The following is an 18,915-nucleotide window of genomic DNA, read 5'->3' as shown; positions in this document are numbered from 1 at the left end:
AGATCCTCTGGAGAAGGAAATGGCAACCCACTCCAGTACACTTGCCTGGAAAATCCCATGGAGCCTGGCAGGCTACAGTTCATGGGGTCGCAATGAGTCAGACACGACTGAGCAACTTCACTATTCATTAATAAAACAACAGGCGTGAGAGACCCAGGGTTAGGACAGCTGCCAGCTCGCAGTGGGGCTCAGGACATACTGCGCACCCTCCAGCCCCTGCGCGTGTGGACCCAGCTGGTGGGGCCGAGGGCCCGGAGCTTCCTACCTTGTGCATCTGGTGCATGTTGTCCTGAGGGTACCCTCCAGGGCCCTGGGTCGGGATGGGGTGTCCTGCCGAGGGAGGCCCCGGGCTGGGTCCCATGATGCTGTGGGCGGAGCCAGGGGAGGGGCCTGGGCTGGGGCCCAACATGGCTCCCGGGGAGGGGCCTGGGCCGGGAGAAGGGCCTGGCCGAGGAGTTCCGCCCAGGGCTGGGTCCGGTGTGGACATCTTCACAGGAGCTGCGGACAGTGGTCTCCTGCTTGGAAAAAAGTCCTGGTCAGTGTGGGGGTCACAGCCACTGCTTGGGTGAGTCACAGCAGGTCCAGGACGATCACACACGGTCAGGTCAGAGCCTCCGACAGGCACCCCCCAGCCACCCAGTCCTTTCTCCTCCATTCCTCTCCAAGCAGATGATAGTCAGACACCCAAAAAACCCAAGTGCCCTGAGGAAGGGGTGGGACCCAGGAGGTGGGGCAGCAGGTGACAGATACTGCCTGACGTCCCCTGGTAGCTTTCTAGTTATAAGAGAGGGCTCGTCTCAGGGAAGTGCTGACACACCCTTCACGCCCTCCGAATGCTTGCTCATCTTTCCATTTAAGAAAAAAGAGGAGCGTGACTGAGGCTCAAAGCCTTTGCCGGCAACATCATCTGACTGGACCTTCATCAATTCAACTAAAACAAATATTCATGGCAAGGAATGCTGGTTTCAACTTAATTCAGTGAGACCAAGTTTCCTTTAAAATAAACGAATTTAAGTTTTAAAAGTAGGCTCCTTTAAAGAGCCTACATAACTAATGGCATAATTACATAACTAACTACATTAACTAGTGGCAAATTACATAACTAATGGCACTCTGGTATCTCAAATACCTCAAAAGTGATATTCAGGACTTCCCTGGTAGTCCAGTGGCTAAGACTCCACACTTCCAGTGCACAGGGCCTGGGTTCAATCCCTGGTGAGGGAACTAGATCCCCACATGCAGCAACTAAAATCCAGTGCAGTCAAATAAAAAAGAAAAAAATTTTTTTTAATTTAAAGTGATACTCAAGGGCTGCAAACTAAAACCTGATACCCAGAAGTATGACCCAGAGCCTCCACAAGATCCAAAAATCAGCCCCAAAATTCCTAATGTGAGCTAAGTCATGATTCCTTTGACTGGTCTGTGAGCTGATCAATTTTATAAGGGCTTTCTATAGTAAGGGTTCAATTTTCAATCTGTTGTGTAGTTACATGACCTTAAGTAAGATTCTCTTTAATGTAACAACCCCTTTCCTGATGAGAGAGTAAGGCATTCTCAGTGCTAAAATCTGGAAAATACAAAAAGAACACAGAAATGTAAAATCACCAATCAACCCACCAGACTCAGAGGTTATGTGTTTGCTGGCCCTGCAGACAGCAAGAAACAGTCCTGCCCTCTTACCCTCCCAGGAAGGTGGGCTGAGGGGTATCTGTGGGGAGGGAAGGCTGTAGCTCCGCAGAGCCCCCCAGAGCTGTGACAACAGAGCCCTCAAAGGAGGGCGGGCTGACTGGTGCTGCCTCCAGGGCTTCTCCTTCGAGGCTACTCCACACACGGGCAGAGGCTCACTCTACAGGACTACTCAGCACATTCCAGGCACAGTTTCCCTTCAGAGAATCACACCTAGGACCCTTTTCATCATTTAGTAGTCTTCAAGATGCAAATTCTAGAGGTTCAATCAAGTTTCCCGGGCCTGATGCATCCTGTTATTTTAAAGTCCCCCTCTAGCTTTTTACTTTGCTTAACTGCAATATAGTTAATTCAGTGTTGTGTTCCTTTCTGCTGCACAGAATCACTTTGCTACAGCAAAATGAATCGGCAGAGTCAACCAGTGGATATGCACATATACACATATCCACATTTTTCTAGATTCTTTTCCCATGAAGGTCAGGCTTCCCTGGTGGCTCAGTGGTGAAGAATCCACCTGACAAAGTAGGAGACTCCGGTTTGATCCCTGGGTCGGGAAGGTTCCCTGGAGAAGGGAAAGGCTACCCACTCCAGGATTTTGGCCTGGAGAATTCCATGGACTGTATAATCCATGGGGTCGCAAAGAGTCGTGTCTACGACTGAGCAACTTTCACTTTCACTTAAACTTTACTAGGCTCTCCTGATTTCAAGGATAAATCTTGAAAAGGTACAGGAATATTTTGGGGGATGCTTTAAACATGCTTTACTTTACTTTTTAATATTTTGGCCACAACACATGGCATGGCATGTTGGATCTTAGTTCTCTGACCAGGGATCAAACCCGTGCCTGCTCCTTCTGGCAGTATGGAGTCTTAACCACTAGACCACCAGGGAAGTCCCAGTACAGGAACATTTTTAATTTTTCTGATTTTTAAAAAAAAGGTCTTCCTGTGAAAGGTGGGGGTATATCTTCCTGGATAACGGATCAAAAGCCAAAACTTCTTCACTCCAGTTTCACAACTAAGTAACGGGAACAAAGAGGATGAGAAATCTCGGCAGAGCCAAATACCTCCCCCTGCCTGTGAACACACCCAACCAAATGAGCAAACACTCCTCCATTTTGCCTGCATCCCTGGTCTCCTCCAGAGCTCTAGGAGCCTTTGAGATGAACTTTAAACACACGCAACAGGAATGTCAGAGAACGTGCTCACAATCCCTTCCCCACACATCACAAACCCAATGTGCTCAAGGAAAAATCAAACTTTATTTTCTTTTTTTTTTAATCAAACTTTAAAAAAACAGAAAACAAATTCGAGACCAATTCATTTGGAAGCAAAATCTGAGATGATTCAAAAGGACCTGTACTCGGAAAACTCTAAGACACTAATGAAAGAAACTGAGGGACTTTCCTGGTAGTCCAGGGATTAAGAATCCGCCTGCCAGTGCACAGGACACAGGTTCAATCCCTGCTCTGGAAAGATTTCACATGCCACCGTGAGCCCATGCATCACAACTACGGAAGCCCATGCAATCTAGAACTCCAAAATGAGAGTTTGGAGCCTGTGCTCCAAAATGAGAAGCTGCAATGAGAAGCCCGCATACCGCAACTAGAGAATAGCCTCTGCTTGCGCAACTAGAGAAAGCCCGTGCAGCAATGAAGACCCAGCACAGCCAAAATAAATAAACAGAAATCTCATACACACACACACAAAAGAATTAATGAAACTGAAGATGACACAAATAGAAAGATACACTGTGTTCGTGGATTGAAAGAATTAATATTGTTAAAATGACCAAACCTCTCAAGGCAATCTACAGATTCAATGCAATCACTATCACAATACCCATGGCATTTTTTTTTTTTTTTACAGAACTAGAACAAATAATTCTAAAATTTGTATGGAGACACCAAAGACCCCAAATTACCAAAGCAATCCTGAAAGAAGAATGGGGCTAGAGGTATCATGCTCCCTGACTTCAGACTGTTCTACAAAGCCAGAGTAATCAAGAGTGTGGCACCGGCACAGAAACAGACAGAGATCAACAGAACGGAATAGACAGGTTAGAAACAAACCATGCAACGATGGTCAGTTAATCTACAACAAAGCAGGCAAGAATACATGCAGAAAAAAAAAATACGCACCCAAATGTTCACAGCAGTATTGTTTACGGTAGCCAAGACTTGGGAGCAACATAAGTGTCCACCAACAGATGAACGGAGTAATAGTCTAGACAATGGAATATTACCCCACCATAAAAAAGAATGAAACTTTGCCATCTGCAACATGGATGGACCTGGCAGGTATTCTGCTTAGTCAATTAGGAGAAAGACAAATACTCTATGTTATCACTTACATATGGAACCTAAAAATAAACCCAATGAATATAACAAAACAGAAACAGACTCACAAATATAGAGAACAAACTGGTGGTTACCAGTGGGAAGAAATGAAGGAGGAGGGGCAAGAGGCAGGTAGAGGATGAAGAGGTACAAAACAGTACGTATAAAATGAACTACAAAGATATATTGTACAGCGCAGGGAATAATAGCCAATATTTTATGATAACTTTAAGTGGAGTACAATGTAGAAAAATGTTTGAATCACAATGTTGTATATCTGAAACTAATGGAATATTATAAATCAACTATATCTTGGACTTCCCTGGTGGCACAGATAGTAAAGAACCCACCTGCAATGAAAGAGACCTGGGTTTGATCCCTGGGTTGGGAAGATTCCCTGGAGAAGGGACTGGCTACCCACTCCAGTATTCTTGCCTAGAGAATCTCATGGATAGAGGAGCCTGTACAGTCCATGGAGTCACAAAGAGTTGTACATGACTGAGCAACTAAGCATGCACACACACACAACTATCAGTTCAGTTCAGTTCAGTCGCTCAGTCGTGTCTGACTCTGCAACCCTGTGAATCGCAGCACGCCAGGCCTCCCTGTCCATCACCAACTCCCAGAGTTTACCCACACTCATGCCCATCGAGTCGGTGATGCCATCCAGCCATCTCATCCTCTGTCGCCCCCTTCTCCTCCTGCCCCCAATCCCTCCCAGCATCAGGGTCTTTTCCAATGAGTCAACTCTTCGCATGAGGTGGCCAAAGTATTGGAGTTTCAGCTTCAGCATCAGTTCTTCTAATGAACACCCAGGACTGATCTCCTTTAGGATGGACTGGTTGGATCTCCTTGCAGTCCAAGGGACTCTCAAGAATCTTCTCCAACACCACAGTTCAAAAGCATCAATTTTTCAGCACTCAGCTTTCTTCACAGTCCAACTCTCACATCCATACATGACCACTGGAAAAACCATAGCCTTGACCAGACAGACCTTTGTTGGCAAAGTGATGTCTCTGCTTTTTAACATGCTATCTAGGTTGGTCATAACTTTCCTTCCAAGGAGTAAGCGTCTTTTAATTCCATGGCTGCAGTCACAATCCACAGTGATTTCGGAGCCCCCAAAAATGAAGTCTGACACTGTTTCCACTGTCTCCCCATCTATTTCCCATGAGGTGATGGGACCAGATGCCATGATCTTAGTTTTCTGAATGTTGAGCTTTAAGCCAACTTTTTCACTCTCCTCTTTCACTTTCCTCAAGAGGCTTTTTAGTTCCTCTTCACTCTCTGCCATAAGGGTGGTGTCATCTGCATATCTGAGGTTATTAATATTTCTCCCAGCAATCTTGATTCCAGCTTGTGCTTCTTCCAGCCCAGAGTTTCTCATGATGTACTCTGCATAGAAGTTAAATAAGCAGGGTGACAATATACAGCCTTGACGTACTCCTTTTCCTATTTGGAACCAGTCTGTTGTTCCATGTCCAGTTCTAACTGTTGCTTCCTGACCTGCATACAGGTTTCTCAAGAGGCAGGTCAGGTGGTCTGGTATTCCCATCTGTTTCAGAATTTTCCACAGTTTATTGTGATCCACACAGTTGAAGGCTTCTGCATAGTCAATAAAGCAGAAATAGATGTTTCTCTGGAACTCTCTTGCTTTTTCGATGATCCAGCGGATATTGGCAATTTGATCTCTGGTTCCTCGGCCTTTTCTAAAACCAGCTATACCTCAATTTAAAAAAAAAAAATCTGGGACTTCCCTGGTGGTCTAGTGGTTAAGAATCTGCCTTGCAATGCACAGGACGCAAGTTCAAGCCCTGGTTGGGGAACAAAGATTCCACACGCCAAGGAGCAACCAAGCTTGCACACCGCAACTGCTGAGCCTGCATGACACAACTAGCAAGTTTGTGCACCTCGACAAAAGATCCCACATACTGCAGCACAGATCACGCATGCTGTAACCAAGACCCAAGATAAGCACTAAGGAAACAACGCAACCCACTGGGCACTGGTGCTCGTACCACCCTCGGACACAGGAGGGCAGACCTACAGCATCGTGTGGGTGTGGAGTACAGGAAAAGGGAAGCAGGGAGCAGCCTTCCAGCCCTCGATGTGGTCTCTCAGGTCGTGGCATACTTGAAGGGTCCAGATCCTAGATGTACAGCTGCAAGAGTCTTAGATCAGATACAGCACCTCCACGGCACTTGGTTCAAGCCGAGACCACCACCCTCCCAGCAGAATCCCTGTTCTGATTCTCTCACTGTAGGTTAGTTTCACCTGCTACTGAACTCCGTCTGAAAGGAGGGTCATACAGTTTACTTCTGCACAACGTCAGGTCTGGGAGGAGCATCCATGCTGTAGGGACAGCCATCAGTTCTCCTATTCCCGGACCCTGTGCTCCCAGGTTTTGGCTAGTTCATGTAAAGCTGATGTGAACAATGTCAGTAGGTGGATGGAGGCGCACATTTTCCTTGTGCACGTGTCCAGGAGGGGAACTGCTTGTCATAAGGGAGGCGTAACAACGTTACCTTGACAGATATTGCCAGTTTTCTAAATTAGCAAAATAATGGCATACACTGCCCTCCCTGCAGCAACATAGTAAGCATTCCAGTTCCTCTAATTCAACATTTGGTGCTGTCAGTCTTTTTAACTTGTAACGGTTCCGGTGAGTGTATAATTGTATCTCATTATGGTTTTAATTTGCATTTCCCTTGTGACTAAAGGTGTTGCACCTTTTCATAGGCTCACCGGCCACCAAAAGATCCACTTTTATACAGGCTCTAAGTTTTTACTAACATTTTATTGTGGATAACTGATTACAATTAATGTCTCTCAGTGATGAAGACAAGTTCTTAATTTTAATGATGTTCAATATATCAAGTGAAAGTCACTCAGTCGTGTCTGATTCTCTGCGACCCCATGGACTACACAGTCCATGGAATTCTCCAGGTCAGAATACTGGAGTGGGTAGCCTTTCCCTTCTCCAGGAGTTCTTCCCAACCCTGGGATCGAACGTAGGTCTCTCGCATTACAGGCGGTTCCTTTACCAGCTGAGCCACCAGGGAAGCCCAAGCTGGAATCAAGACTGCTGGGAGAAATATCAATAACCTCAGATATGCAGATGACGCCACCCTTATGGCAGAAAGCAAAGAACTAAAGAGCCTCTTGATAAAAGTGAAAGAGGAGAGTGAAAAAGTTGGCTTAAAACTCAACATTCAATGAAGATCATGGCATTCAGTTTCATCACTTCATAGCAAACAGGTGGAGAAACAATGGAAATGGTGACAGACTTTATTTTCTCGGGCTCCAAAATCACTGCAGATGGTGACTGCAGCCATGAAACTAAAAAGACACTTGCTCCTTGGAAGAAAGGATATGACAAACCTAGACAGCATATTAAAAAGCAGAGACATCACTTTGCTGACAAACATCCATCTAGTCAAAGCTATGGTTTTTCCAGTAGTCATGTATGGATGTGAGAGTTGGACTATAAAGAAAGCTGCGTGCTGAAGAAATTGATGCTTTTGTACTGTGGTGTTGGAGAAGACTCTTGAGAGTCCCTTGGACTGCTAGGAGACCAAACCAGTCAATTCTGAAGGAAATCAGTCCCAAATATTCACTGGAAAAACTGATGCTAAAGCTAAAACTCCAACACTTTGGCCACCTGATGAGAGGAACTGACTCACTGGAAAAGACCCTGATGCTGGGAAAGACTGAAGGCGGGAGAAGGGGACAGCAGAGGATGAGACGGTTGGATGGCATCACCGACTCAATGGATATGAGTTTAGGCAAGCTCCAGGAGTTAAGCGATGGACAGGGAAGCTTGGCATGCTACAGTCCATGGGGTTGAAAAGAATCAGACATGACTGAGCGACTGAACTGAACTGAATATATCAAGTCTGTTCTTTTACAATTAATGGTTCTAGGGTTCTGTTTAAGAAATCTTTGTCTATCTGTGACAATGAGAAATAATGTATTTGTGGTCTCTACCTTTAGTTCTTGACAGAGTTCCTAAAACCCATGCAATTTCCTAAGTGATAAGGGTGATAAGAGCATCTTACACAGAGCTCCAAAATCCCTTAGAATTCCCTCAGAGACAGGACAGTCTTTGGTTCTAATGAGGCTACTCCAGGTGGGCTCCTGAATGACTTTAGGATGGGAGCTGGTCAGAAGGAAGATGTTAATAGTTTAGAAACTTCAGCTACATCCTCCAAAGAGGGGAGAGGAGCTGGAGACTGAGTTCATAGATCATGGTTATGTGACGAAGAACCAAAAACCCTAAACTACGGGGTTCACAGAACTTCAGGGCTGCTGAACACATTCATGTGCTAAGAGGGTGGTGCACCCCAACTGCATAGGGACAGACACTTCTGCACTCAGGACTTTTCTGGACCTCACCTTACGTATCTCTTCTGCTGGCTGTTCATCTGTAGCCTTTATAAACTGGTAAAAATAAGTAAGATTCCTTGGAGAAGGAAATGGCAACCCACTGCATTATTCTTGCCTAGGAAGTCCTGTGGACAGAGGAGCCTGGGGGCTACAGTCCATAGGATCACAAAGAATCAGACACTACAGCAGCAGCAGCAGCAAATTACCAAACCGGACAAGGCATCATGGGAATCCCTGTTTGTAACCAAGCTGGACAGGAGTGTGGATAACCTGGAAACCCACTCACTACTTGCCACTGGCATCTGAAGGGGCATCAGTCTCATGGGACTGAACCCCTAACCTGTGAGGTCTCCACTAACTCTGGGTGGTTAGTGTCAGAATTCAAATGAACTGCAGGACACCTGAATGGTGTCCACACAAACTTGGAGAACTGTCTGGTGGGGTAAAAAAAACATGTTTGGTGTCAAAAGTACTGTGAAGAGAGAAAGCAGGTTTTCCTTAACTGCTTCAAGGTCATGGAGATATAGAAAGAAAGGAATATTTCAAAATTCAGGGGGATTATGTTTTGCTTCTGTGTGACTATTACTAGTCACTAGTGACTATTATCAGAGAAGGCAATGGCACCCCACTCCAGTACTCTTGCCTGGAAAATCCCATGCACGGAGGAGCCTGTGGGCTGCAATCCATGGGGTCGCTAAGAGTCGGACACGACTGAGCGACTGCACTTTCACTTTTCACTTTCACGAGTTGGAGAAGGAAATGGCAACCCACTCCGGTGTTCTTGCCTGGAGAATCCCAGGGACGGGGGAGCCTGGTGGGCTGCTGTCTACGGGGTCGCATAGAGTTGGACACGATTGAAGGGACTTAGCACCAGCAGCAGTGACTATTACTGAGGACACATCAGCCGCAAAGAAATCACAGAGAGGCTCCTTCCCTTGGCTGACTGCAGAACTTTCCTGGAGGTCCACCTGCCTGCCAATGCAAGGCAGTGGGTTCAATCCCTGGTTGAGGAACTAAGACCCCACCTGCCATGGGACTGTTACACCCAAGCGCTGCAACCACTGAAGACCATGTGCCTAGAGCCTGTGTTTTGCAACAAGAGAAACCACTGCAATGGGAAGCCTGTGCACTGCAACTAGAAAATAGCTTCTGCTTGCAACTGGAGAAAGGGTGTGTGAGGCAATCAAAACCCAGCAAATCAAACCAGGCAATCAAAACCAAAATAGGTAAATAAATGAATAAGTTAAAAAAAAAAAGAAAAAGAATGAGGTAGCACTGTACATACGTATACAGAGATGGTCCAAAATGAAGCAGGGGAAGAAGGTACCGTCAAAGTTAGGGGTGTAGGCCTGAGCACCGTTTTGCTAAGAATAACAATTTCCTCATGTTAATCCAAGCATAGAAGCTAACCCCAAGAAAACATGCACCAAACTGCCAGTGGCTCTCTATGGAGGCGTGTGATGGGGAACTTAACACGTTCCACATCAGAGACTTCTGGAGTATTTTCTTTGTGTGTGTTTGTTTTAACCATCTATTACTTCTGTAAACAGGATTTAAACACACACATACTTTTTAAGGAGGAAAAAAAAAAGCCTAGGTCAGACAAAATACGTGGGAAGTCAACACCCAGAAAAGATGCCCAGGAAGTGTCTCTGGGGAAATAAACAAGGACGATGAAAGCATTTGGAAACTGTGTTATTTTCCATCTACTTTCAACTTCACCAAAATTGCTGTGCTGATGTTCAGATGTGGAACCAGACTGCTTCAGTATCAGAGATCTCATTTCTTCTTTTGCACCAGCCTTAGTGCTTCTCTTCTAAGGACCATGGTTTCTCTTAAAAAGGATCATGGTGGCTGACCACTACAGCAGGACAGGCTGCTAAGGGGTGATAGGGACCCTCTGAAATCTGTTTACTGAGATGATCAGTTAAGGTGTTTTTTTCCCCATCTTGCAGGATAGCTGCTATTTGTTTCTGGGGCGTAGAGAAATTTGAAGACACATTTCAGCAGCAGCTCCATGGCAGTCAAGTCATGACTCGGAGCTGAGAGAGAGTTCAAAGAGGCTTGGCTGGGTGGCTTCAGCAAATCCAGCCTCATTCGTCACATTTAAACTACAAAATGAGACTTCCCCTAGATACTCCACAACTAATAAAACCCTCCACACTTGACCTGAGGCTGTGGGGTGCAGCAGTCATCAAACCAGCAAGGACATGTGGGTCAGGGCACCTGTGGTTTCAGGGACCCCATGGAAATGGCACATTCCTGAGCCCACAGCTGCCTGGAAGCTGGCTGTTCTGTGGCAAACACTATCCTTGCAACATGATTAAGTAGCAAAACCTTGCCCTGCATTTAAAAGAGAACACATTTCAGAAACTAAAAAATCATGTCCTGATGATGATAAATTACAATGTCTTCTCAGGTCTACCTAAGAGGCAGACATGCCAAATTGTTACCCAGTATTATTTTTAGCACTGGGAATTATACATCACTTGATTCACTGGAATCCTCCCCCTCCCACTCCGCCCTTAAGTATTTCATTCATTTGAAAACCACTGAAGAGCACCTCCCCACTTATAACATGGCAGGAGACAGGAAGGCAACCAGGCCCTCAGGGAGTTCAAGCTCTAACCTGGCAGGGAGATAAAACTGTCTACCTTCCAGAACACAAACACTGCCTATCTACAACTCTTTACTATGACCCAGACTCCATGTGCCCTGGAGGAGGAAATGGCAACCCACTCCAGTGTTCTAGCCTGGAAAATTCCATGGACAGAGGAGCCTGGCGGGTTACAGTCCACGGGGTTGCAAAGAGTTAAGACACGACTTAGCACAGCAGACTCCAGATGACCCAACATAAATACACATCAAGTAACCATAACAAGCTTTACAGCTCTGTCCTGACCCTTGTTCAGTCGCTCAGTCGTCTCCAACTCTTTTCGACCCCATGGACTATAGCACACAAGGCTTCCTTGTCCTTCATTATCTCCCGGAGTTTGCTCAGACTCACATCCACTGAGTTGATGATGCCACCCAACCATCATCCTCTGTCGCCCTCTTCTCCTGCATCAGGGTCTTTTCCAATGAGCCAGCTCTTTGCATCAGGTGGCCAAAGTATTGGAGCTTCAGCTTCAGTCCTGACCCTGCTCCACCTCTGAAACCTGGGTAGACTCTCCTCGCCTCTGTTAATGCTGACCGAGCCCCACTGGATGAACAGCAGGACCACCACTGAGTCTGCTGTGAGGCCTGCTCTGTACTCAACACTGAGCATTACCTGTGACTCCTGGAGATGGCTGAAGAGAAATTCCCCTACAAGGGGACGCACAAAACCCAAGTGTGGCACCTCCAACCGCCACTTGTGGCAGTGTTGTGACAGGCCACCTCCAAACACCTGGGGAGAACAAACTCATCCTGAACTGGGTTCCAGGGACTGGGCATGCAGCAGAGAACAAAGTCTCTGCCTGGTGGGACTGACGACTGAATGACACAAATAAACAGGACACAACGTTGCTAGTGGGTGGAAGTGCTGTGCACTCAAGTAGGATTAACAGTCAGGCTGATGGGAGGTGCGCTTCCAATCACGGTGGCCAGGACAGTCTCAGTGATGGGGACACATCTGAGCAGAAATCTGGAGTGCGATGGGAGCCGGTGGCTGTGGGCAGGCACAGGACCAGCAGGTACAAAGGCCCTGGGGTGGGACCCTGAAGGAGAAGAGCAGGTGAGAAGGGGGAGGCCGCAGACAAGATCAGAGATGGGTGAAGGGCACAGATAACAGGCCTCGAGGGCAGGGGTGAGGAAGTAGAAGTCCACCCAAGGTGCAATGGGAAACCACTGGTATATTCCAAGTAAGGCAGTGACATGGTCTGATGATGGTTTTAGAAGATTTTTCTGAACTGGCAGATGGAATGGATGTGAGAGTGAGAGAATAAGAGGAGACAGGGATGACCAAAGTGACCAGAAGGGCTTCAGCTAGCACATGCCATGCCATCTGAAACACAGGGGGCTCTCCTGGTGGCCAAGAGTCCACCTGCCAATACAGGAGACGTGGGTCCCATCCCTGGTCCAGGAAGACCCCACATGCCACAGAGCAACGAACCCTGTGCAACACAAGTACTGAGCCAGTGCGCTAGAGCCCAGGAGCGGCAACCACTGTGCCAACGTGCCGCAACTACTTAAGCCCACACACCTAAAGCCTCTGCTACGCAACAAGGGGAGCCACAGCAATGAGAAGTCCGTGCGCTGCAACTAAGGAGTCGCCCCTGCTTACTGCAACTGGAAAACTAAGACTGAGAAGCAAGGAAGACTCAGCACAGCCATAAATAAAAGAAAAGAATTATCAAACAAAAGAAATACAAAAAGTGTCCCTTCCCTGGGGGCAACCAGCCCTGGAACACCGATGCCGGCTGAAGAACAGGAGACACAGGAGGAGGAGCGTCCAGCGGAGCACCAAGTGCAGCAGAAAGAGCACTCCAGAGGCGAGAGCCTCCAGGGGCTATTCTGAGGCGGCGCCAGGAGTCCAGGCTGCGGTCCAATGTGTGCCCGGAGAGCATCAGGGCCAGAAGTGGCTCCCAGGGTGCACGGAGGAGCCCCCTGCGCATCAGTGTAGCTATGGGCACAAGAGACATCCTCCCTCTAACTACACTGAGGCTCTTGGGGCAAACCCTGCCCCCTCCGTCTCTCACGGTACCAGGTGAGGCAGCAACGGCCAGAAGGCCACCTGCTTCCTGAACCAGCGGGGCACGACTTGCCGGTGAAAGCAGAACTTACACCACCCCAGCGAGCCATGTGAAAGCCCATCCTCTTTTTTTTTTAAATTGCAGTCTAGTTGATTTACCATGTGTTAGCTTCAGGTGTACAACACAGTGATATTTGTACACAACCCTTTTCAGATTCTTTTCCCCTATGGACTATGCCAAAATATTGAGTACAACCCCACGGGCTCTTCAGCAGGTCCTCAATGGGAAAGACCTTCCTCTTTGTCACATCCAGGAGCTGGTAGACTTCACCGTGAGCAAAACTCAGACTGCTCCCGGTTACAAGTGTCCACACACAGAAATGAATACACAGCCCTTAGGCAAAGTAACGGAGCCCCAAAACCAAGCTCTGGAAACCAGTCTTGGCTTCCAAGAAGGCGCCAGGGCAGCAAAGTCCATTCCCTGAGGGGAACTGGAGGGAATTGGCTACAACCCTTCCCCTCCCTCTGCTGTGGGAAACGGAATCCCCCAAGAAACCCAGCTACGCCTGGAGGCAGCTCCAGGCCTCTTTCCGCTCAGGAAGATGAGCAGAGGCCTACTTTCTCATGCCCAAATCCATATCCTGAAAAATTTCCCCAATGGTTCAGCAAGTAAAGAATCTGCCTTAAAAAAAAAAAAAAGGAATCTTCCTGCAATTCAGGAGACCCAGGAGATGGGGGTTCGATCCCTGGGTCGGAAAGATCCCCTGGAGTAGGAAACAGCAACCTACTCCAGTATTCTTGCCTGGGAAATTCCATGGACAGAGGCACCTGGCGGGCTCCAGTCCATGGGGTCACAAAGAGTCAGACACGACTGACAACTAAACACACAAGAGCAAACACGAAGATATCATTGATCACACCGATGAGCTTCCTGCTTCTTAGGGATGACACCTGGAAGATAAGAGCTCACATGACCTCAACTCAGTTCTCACAGATTCACCCTCAGACCCCTCCCCTCACCAATATTCTCGTGCTGTTACTTCCCTTTTAGAGTAGGTTTTGCGCATTCTTTTTATTTTTTAAAAAAAACCCTTTGATTCTCCAGCATTCCAATCAAGTTACGAGGAGACATGTGAAATGGAAAACATTTTATGTTTTTCAAAATCCAAGCCACCTAACACACTTCCCTCTTTCCAGTGCCGTATGGTGAAACTGCAAAGCACAGCATTTTAAAATTATTAAAGACGAGATGGAGGCACCCATTCCTTTTCTACCACTTTGAAAATATATGAAACTACTGCAATGGGGCAAAAATCTATTCTGTATCTTAACCTGCTAGGATGTTGTTGGGATCCTAATAAATAAATAACAACAGCGACAAACTGTTTACTCTTGTATGTCAGGCGCTTTCCTAAGCACTTAACATTGGTCATCCACCATTTTGCTATTGTTTAGTCCTTGCAACAATCGTACACGTTGGGTACTATTACTGGACCAGCCCTTTTTGCTGGTCCATCTCCATAAGGAGATGGATATGAATGAATGAGGACAGGGTCCTTGCATGCCTGTTCTTGGCTTAACCCCCAGCCCCCAGCAGCATCAGGTTCATAGCAGGTGCATGCCTGTTCCCTATACTAACGGGGAATGCGTGGGTGGGCCACTTCCTGCACAACTCCAGGGGGCGCCATGGACATTGTGCTCTGTCTGGGGTCAATCTGAATGCCCCCTGAGCCACGGCAGCCCTGATGACCCAGGCCAAAATCAACCGTCATTCCTGAGGACTTACCCCATTTCTTGGAGGCAACAAGAGGGAAACCGGCCAACCCAGGAGTCAAACTTGGATGTTCAACCCCAGAGGTCCTGGTGAAATATGCCTGGACCTCAGTTTCTTCACTGGTAGAAAGATCTCATGGGATATTCACCCAACACACTGAGTCTCTCCCTCTCTCCCACATCTGATAAACAGTGAGGACCGGAAGCTGGTCTATGGTTACCTCCCAATGTTTTGAGGGCCCACAAGAGAAGCAAAGGCATATAAATAAATTACGTGTTTTAAAAAAATAAATATGTGTTTATGTTGGCATGCTTTTCACTGACAGAAAGTCTGGAGACCACTGCACTGCCCTGCACCAAAGCTGCAGGTGGGGTGATGAGGTCACCCCACGATGAACACCCCCCCCCAAAAAAACCTGCAAGATCAACATCTCCTGAAGGGCTGGCGTGTTTGCTCAATTGTGTCCAACTCTGTGACCCCATGGACTGTAGCCCACCAGGCTTCTCTGTCCAGGAATCTCCAGGCAAGAATAGTGGAGTGGGTTGCCAAGCCCTCCTCCAGGGGATCTTCCCGACCCAGGGACTGAATCCATGTCTCCTGTATCTCTTGCATTGGTAGGAGGATTCTTTACCACTGAGCCACCAGGGAAGCCCCCGTGAAAGGCTGGGCACAAATGATTTCAAGTGGCATGAGGAGGAACGCTTATTATTTTCATAATCGTATATATATTGAGTTTAAAGAAAATTAGGAAAACGTATATAACCAGCACATCAAACCTGGGGTTTCTGGGATACAGAATGACTCATATTTTCAGTTTTCTGAACAGTTAATTTACAAATACATACATATAAACAAAACCACCTCCAATAAGCTGAGAGCTCATTACATGCCAGACTCTGCAGCATATTAAGCCACTTCCCATACTATCTTTTCAACCCTCACAACAATTCTTTGAGCTGGCACTGCTGTCATATCTGTTTCTCAAGTGGGGGAACCTACTGCTAAGTGTCTTGAGGTAAAACTAGAATTTAGAGTTGACTGTGAATCCAGGAGGTCTAATTCCAGAACTAGCACTTCACAACACCACCTCCTATTCACCACCACCCCATACCCTCACTGTTGGGGGAATGAGGTTTGGGGTAAAGGACCTGGAAAGCTTTAGAAAAAAATTAAAAAACAAAGCAAAACACAGCACCAGCAACTAGTATTTATTGTCTGCAACTCGCCCTCAAGTCCTGGGCCAAGTACTTCACACACAAGGCTACTCAATCCTCAAGAATACCCTCCTCCTTCATCCACAAATGTTCGCAAAGGACCTACTATACACTGGGCCAGGGTACACTAAAGGAGATTACACAGACACAGCTCTGATGGCCCTTGGAGAAGAGATGTGTAATTACAAACTGGAGTAACTCCTAACACAAGAAAGGATCAAGAGGACCATGTGCAAAAGTATCAAAGGGGAGCAACAACTGGTCCCGGGTGGTCAAACACAACCTGGGGGTCCTCCCTAAGCCTGAGTAAAGGCCCCCTCTTCCATGCAGCTACCCTGATGTCTGGTTCCCACCACTCGCACCCATCAGCTGTGTTCCTCACACATGACAGGCCTCCAGCTGTTCCCACGTTTACCACCTGTTCCCCTACAAGACTGAACAGGCCCTTCTGCGCACCCAACCTCCAACTACCAAACACCCAGTTGGTGCTCAACAAGTATGTGTTGAACAAGAAAGGAAGAGATTGAACTGAACAACAATAGGGCTTTGCTCTTGACAGGAACCATTTTACAGGCTTTCACCAGCTCCATTTGTGCCATTATTCTCATTTCACACATGAGGACACTGAGAGGTTCCCAAAGATTAAGATATTTGCCTCCTGTCACACAGCGAAGTGACCAGCAACAGCGAGGAGTCAAACTCGAATCAGGCCTGTCATTTGAAAGTGAAAACTTGTTTCAAATTCCTAGGAAGTGGCTCTCACTGCTTATTCCCTACTTTCCCCAATGATTCACTAGGGGGAAAAAACATCAACACTACTGTCTTCAAGACCTTCACAAAACACCTTCTCCTGAGAGATTCACGTTTTAATAAAACACCTTAATCTGGAAAATCGATTGGAAGAAAGGGGAAAGAATGCAAAACTAAAACAATGCTTTCAATAGCAAACAGTTCTCCCCGTCCTCCCCCACTGCTGCCGACCCCCGGCTTCGGGGCAAATATTCTCAAGTCACTACTTGCGAGGGGTTAGCAGAGTTATTTACCTTTCCTTGAAAATCTAAAACGACGCGACTTTTTTAAAAATAAAAATTCAGGTCGGCTAACCCAGGGGGGTTGCTAATGTTCGTGTCCGGGCGACGCTGGACACACCTGGGGTTTTTTCTATTGAGCTCCGACTGCAGCCTCGCCAAAAGGCAACATTCGAGTCGGACCCGTTAGAACGTAACCAGAAAAGCCCGGACGCCTGGCTATTGTTGCAGCCCCGGCGGACACCGGGATGTGGGCCCCTGGACCGCCGACCTGGCGACGCGCTTTGTCCAGCGACCCCGGCGAGAGCGCGCGCAGGGGGCGCGCGGCCTCCACGCGGCCCGGGCCCCCACTCCGCCGGCCCGCGGATACTGTAGTCGCCGAGGCCTCGCTGCCTGTGGCCTTCCCCGCGCGCGCGGTGCCGGCCAGGCTTCTTGACCCTCGGGCGCCGCCGTACCCCGGCCCCGCTCCGGGCGCCGGCGGCCCCCTCCCCCCTCGGCGCCCCGGCTCCATTCAAACCGTCCTCCCAAGACCCGCGCCGCGCTCCCCCCGCGACCCGCGTTCCTTACCGGGAGTTGCTGGCGCCGTCGCCTTCCCGGCGCCGCCCCCGCCCCTCCACGCGGGGCCGGGGGCAGAATGGGCGTCTCGCTTCTCCTCACGAAACAAAGAAGCAGCCACCGCCGCCGCCGCCGCCGCCGCCGCCGCCGCCGCCGCCAAGCGAGGGTAAGCCTCGCGCGCGCGCCCGCCTGCCTCAGCCGCCCCCCCACGCTGCCCGCGCCCCCGCTGCGCGCGCACTCGCCACCTCCCCTCCCCCCACCACGAACTCCCTCTCTCGCTTCCGCTGCTGGCCAGTCCTCGTGCGCGTGCCCGCCCGCCCTTCCGCCCCTAGCGCGCGTGCGCGTCTAGCCGGGGCTGTCGGGGAGAGGTGGGTGGGGCCAGAGAGAGCTAGAGCGCCCGACGCGCCTCCCCACTCTGTGCGGGACGGTCATGCGCTTGCGCGCGGTGGTCTCCGTCCTCGCACGCCGCGCGTCTCAACGCCACCGAGCATGCGCAGAGCAGGCGGCACTGCGGCGGTGGTGGAGGTGTAGGTGGCAGCGGGAGGTTGGGGGATGGGATGGGTGGTGGAGAGGTCTGCGGGGAAAGCGTGGCCGAGGGACCCTGAGACTCAGAAGTGAGGCTTCCAAGGTCGTGCATGAAGGCAGGAGGCGGACAGGCTGGGCCGGGGATGAGCAGAGCCGGCCCCTGGGCCAAGTGCAGGTCGATGAACCGCTTTGATCCCTATTCCGATGATGGCGGTGCCCGTTCGGCAAAGCCTGGCGGATAAAGACCGTGGCTATTTGGTCCGCAAAACTTACCTAGGGCTATTAGTTTAGCAGATATCCATTGACCTGCCCCAGGCTGAGGTGCTGTAGTACTGAAGAGAAATCTCAGTCTCTGTGGTGCTCATGGTTTAGTGTGAGAGGCAGGCGCGAGGCAAGAAAATTCTTGAGTAAAATACACTGTGTTGAAATGTACTCGTGAAGTGTCAGGAAAGTTTTAAATGGGGCATCTAGGTAAAGACTCGCTGCGAAGACATTTGAGTCAAGACATGAAAGCAGTAAGAGAGAGTGTCTTTCCAAGTGTGAAGGCCCAGAGACTGTAGGAGGCTTCATCTCTCTTGAGTCTGTATACGTTGTTTCTAGCCCCACAACTGGACAAACGGTCCCCAGGGCCAAGTCCCACAGCCTGTGACTCCCTACCCCTGCTTCTCTCAGGCCTGCTCTTCCTCATTTTTCAGGTCTCAGCTGACTCATCACCTCCCCTGGCCTTGCCTCCTCTT

General features: G+C 48.7%; 1 protein-coding gene across 10 annotated transcripts in view; it reads right to left on the bottom strand.

Moving 5' to 3' along the window:
- The window catches only part of SMARCA4 (SWI/SNF related, matrix associated, actin dependent regulator of chromatin, subfamily a, member 4), an 89,786-nt gene extending 71,993 nt beyond the window's left edge, over positions 1–17,793 (bottom strand). For 8 of the 10 annotated variants that reach the window (XM_065917799.1, XM_065917794.1, XM_065917798.1 and 5 more), the window contains exons 1-2: positions 17,666–17,793; positions 266–515 (exon numbers count right to left, since the gene is read on the bottom strand). In XM_065917799.1, the coding sequence (XP_065773871.1) occupies positions 266–487 (222 nt within the window). In that variant the 5' untranslated portion in view covers positions 488–515; positions 17,666–17,793. The other 2 variants (XM_065917795.1, XM_065917796.1) reach the window with 2 other exon arrangements.
- Between the last annotated feature and the right edge of the window lie 1,122 nt (positions 17,794–18,915).

This window comes from Muntiacus reevesi, chromosome 1 (genome assembly GCF_963930625.1).
Source record: "Muntiacus reevesi chromosome 1, mMunRee1.1, whole genome shotgun sequence".
Taxonomy (NCBI): Eukaryota; Metazoa; Chordata; class Mammalia; order Artiodactyla; family Cervidae; genus Muntiacus; species Muntiacus reevesi.
This window is presented reverse-complemented; position numbering and strand designations above follow the sequence as displayed.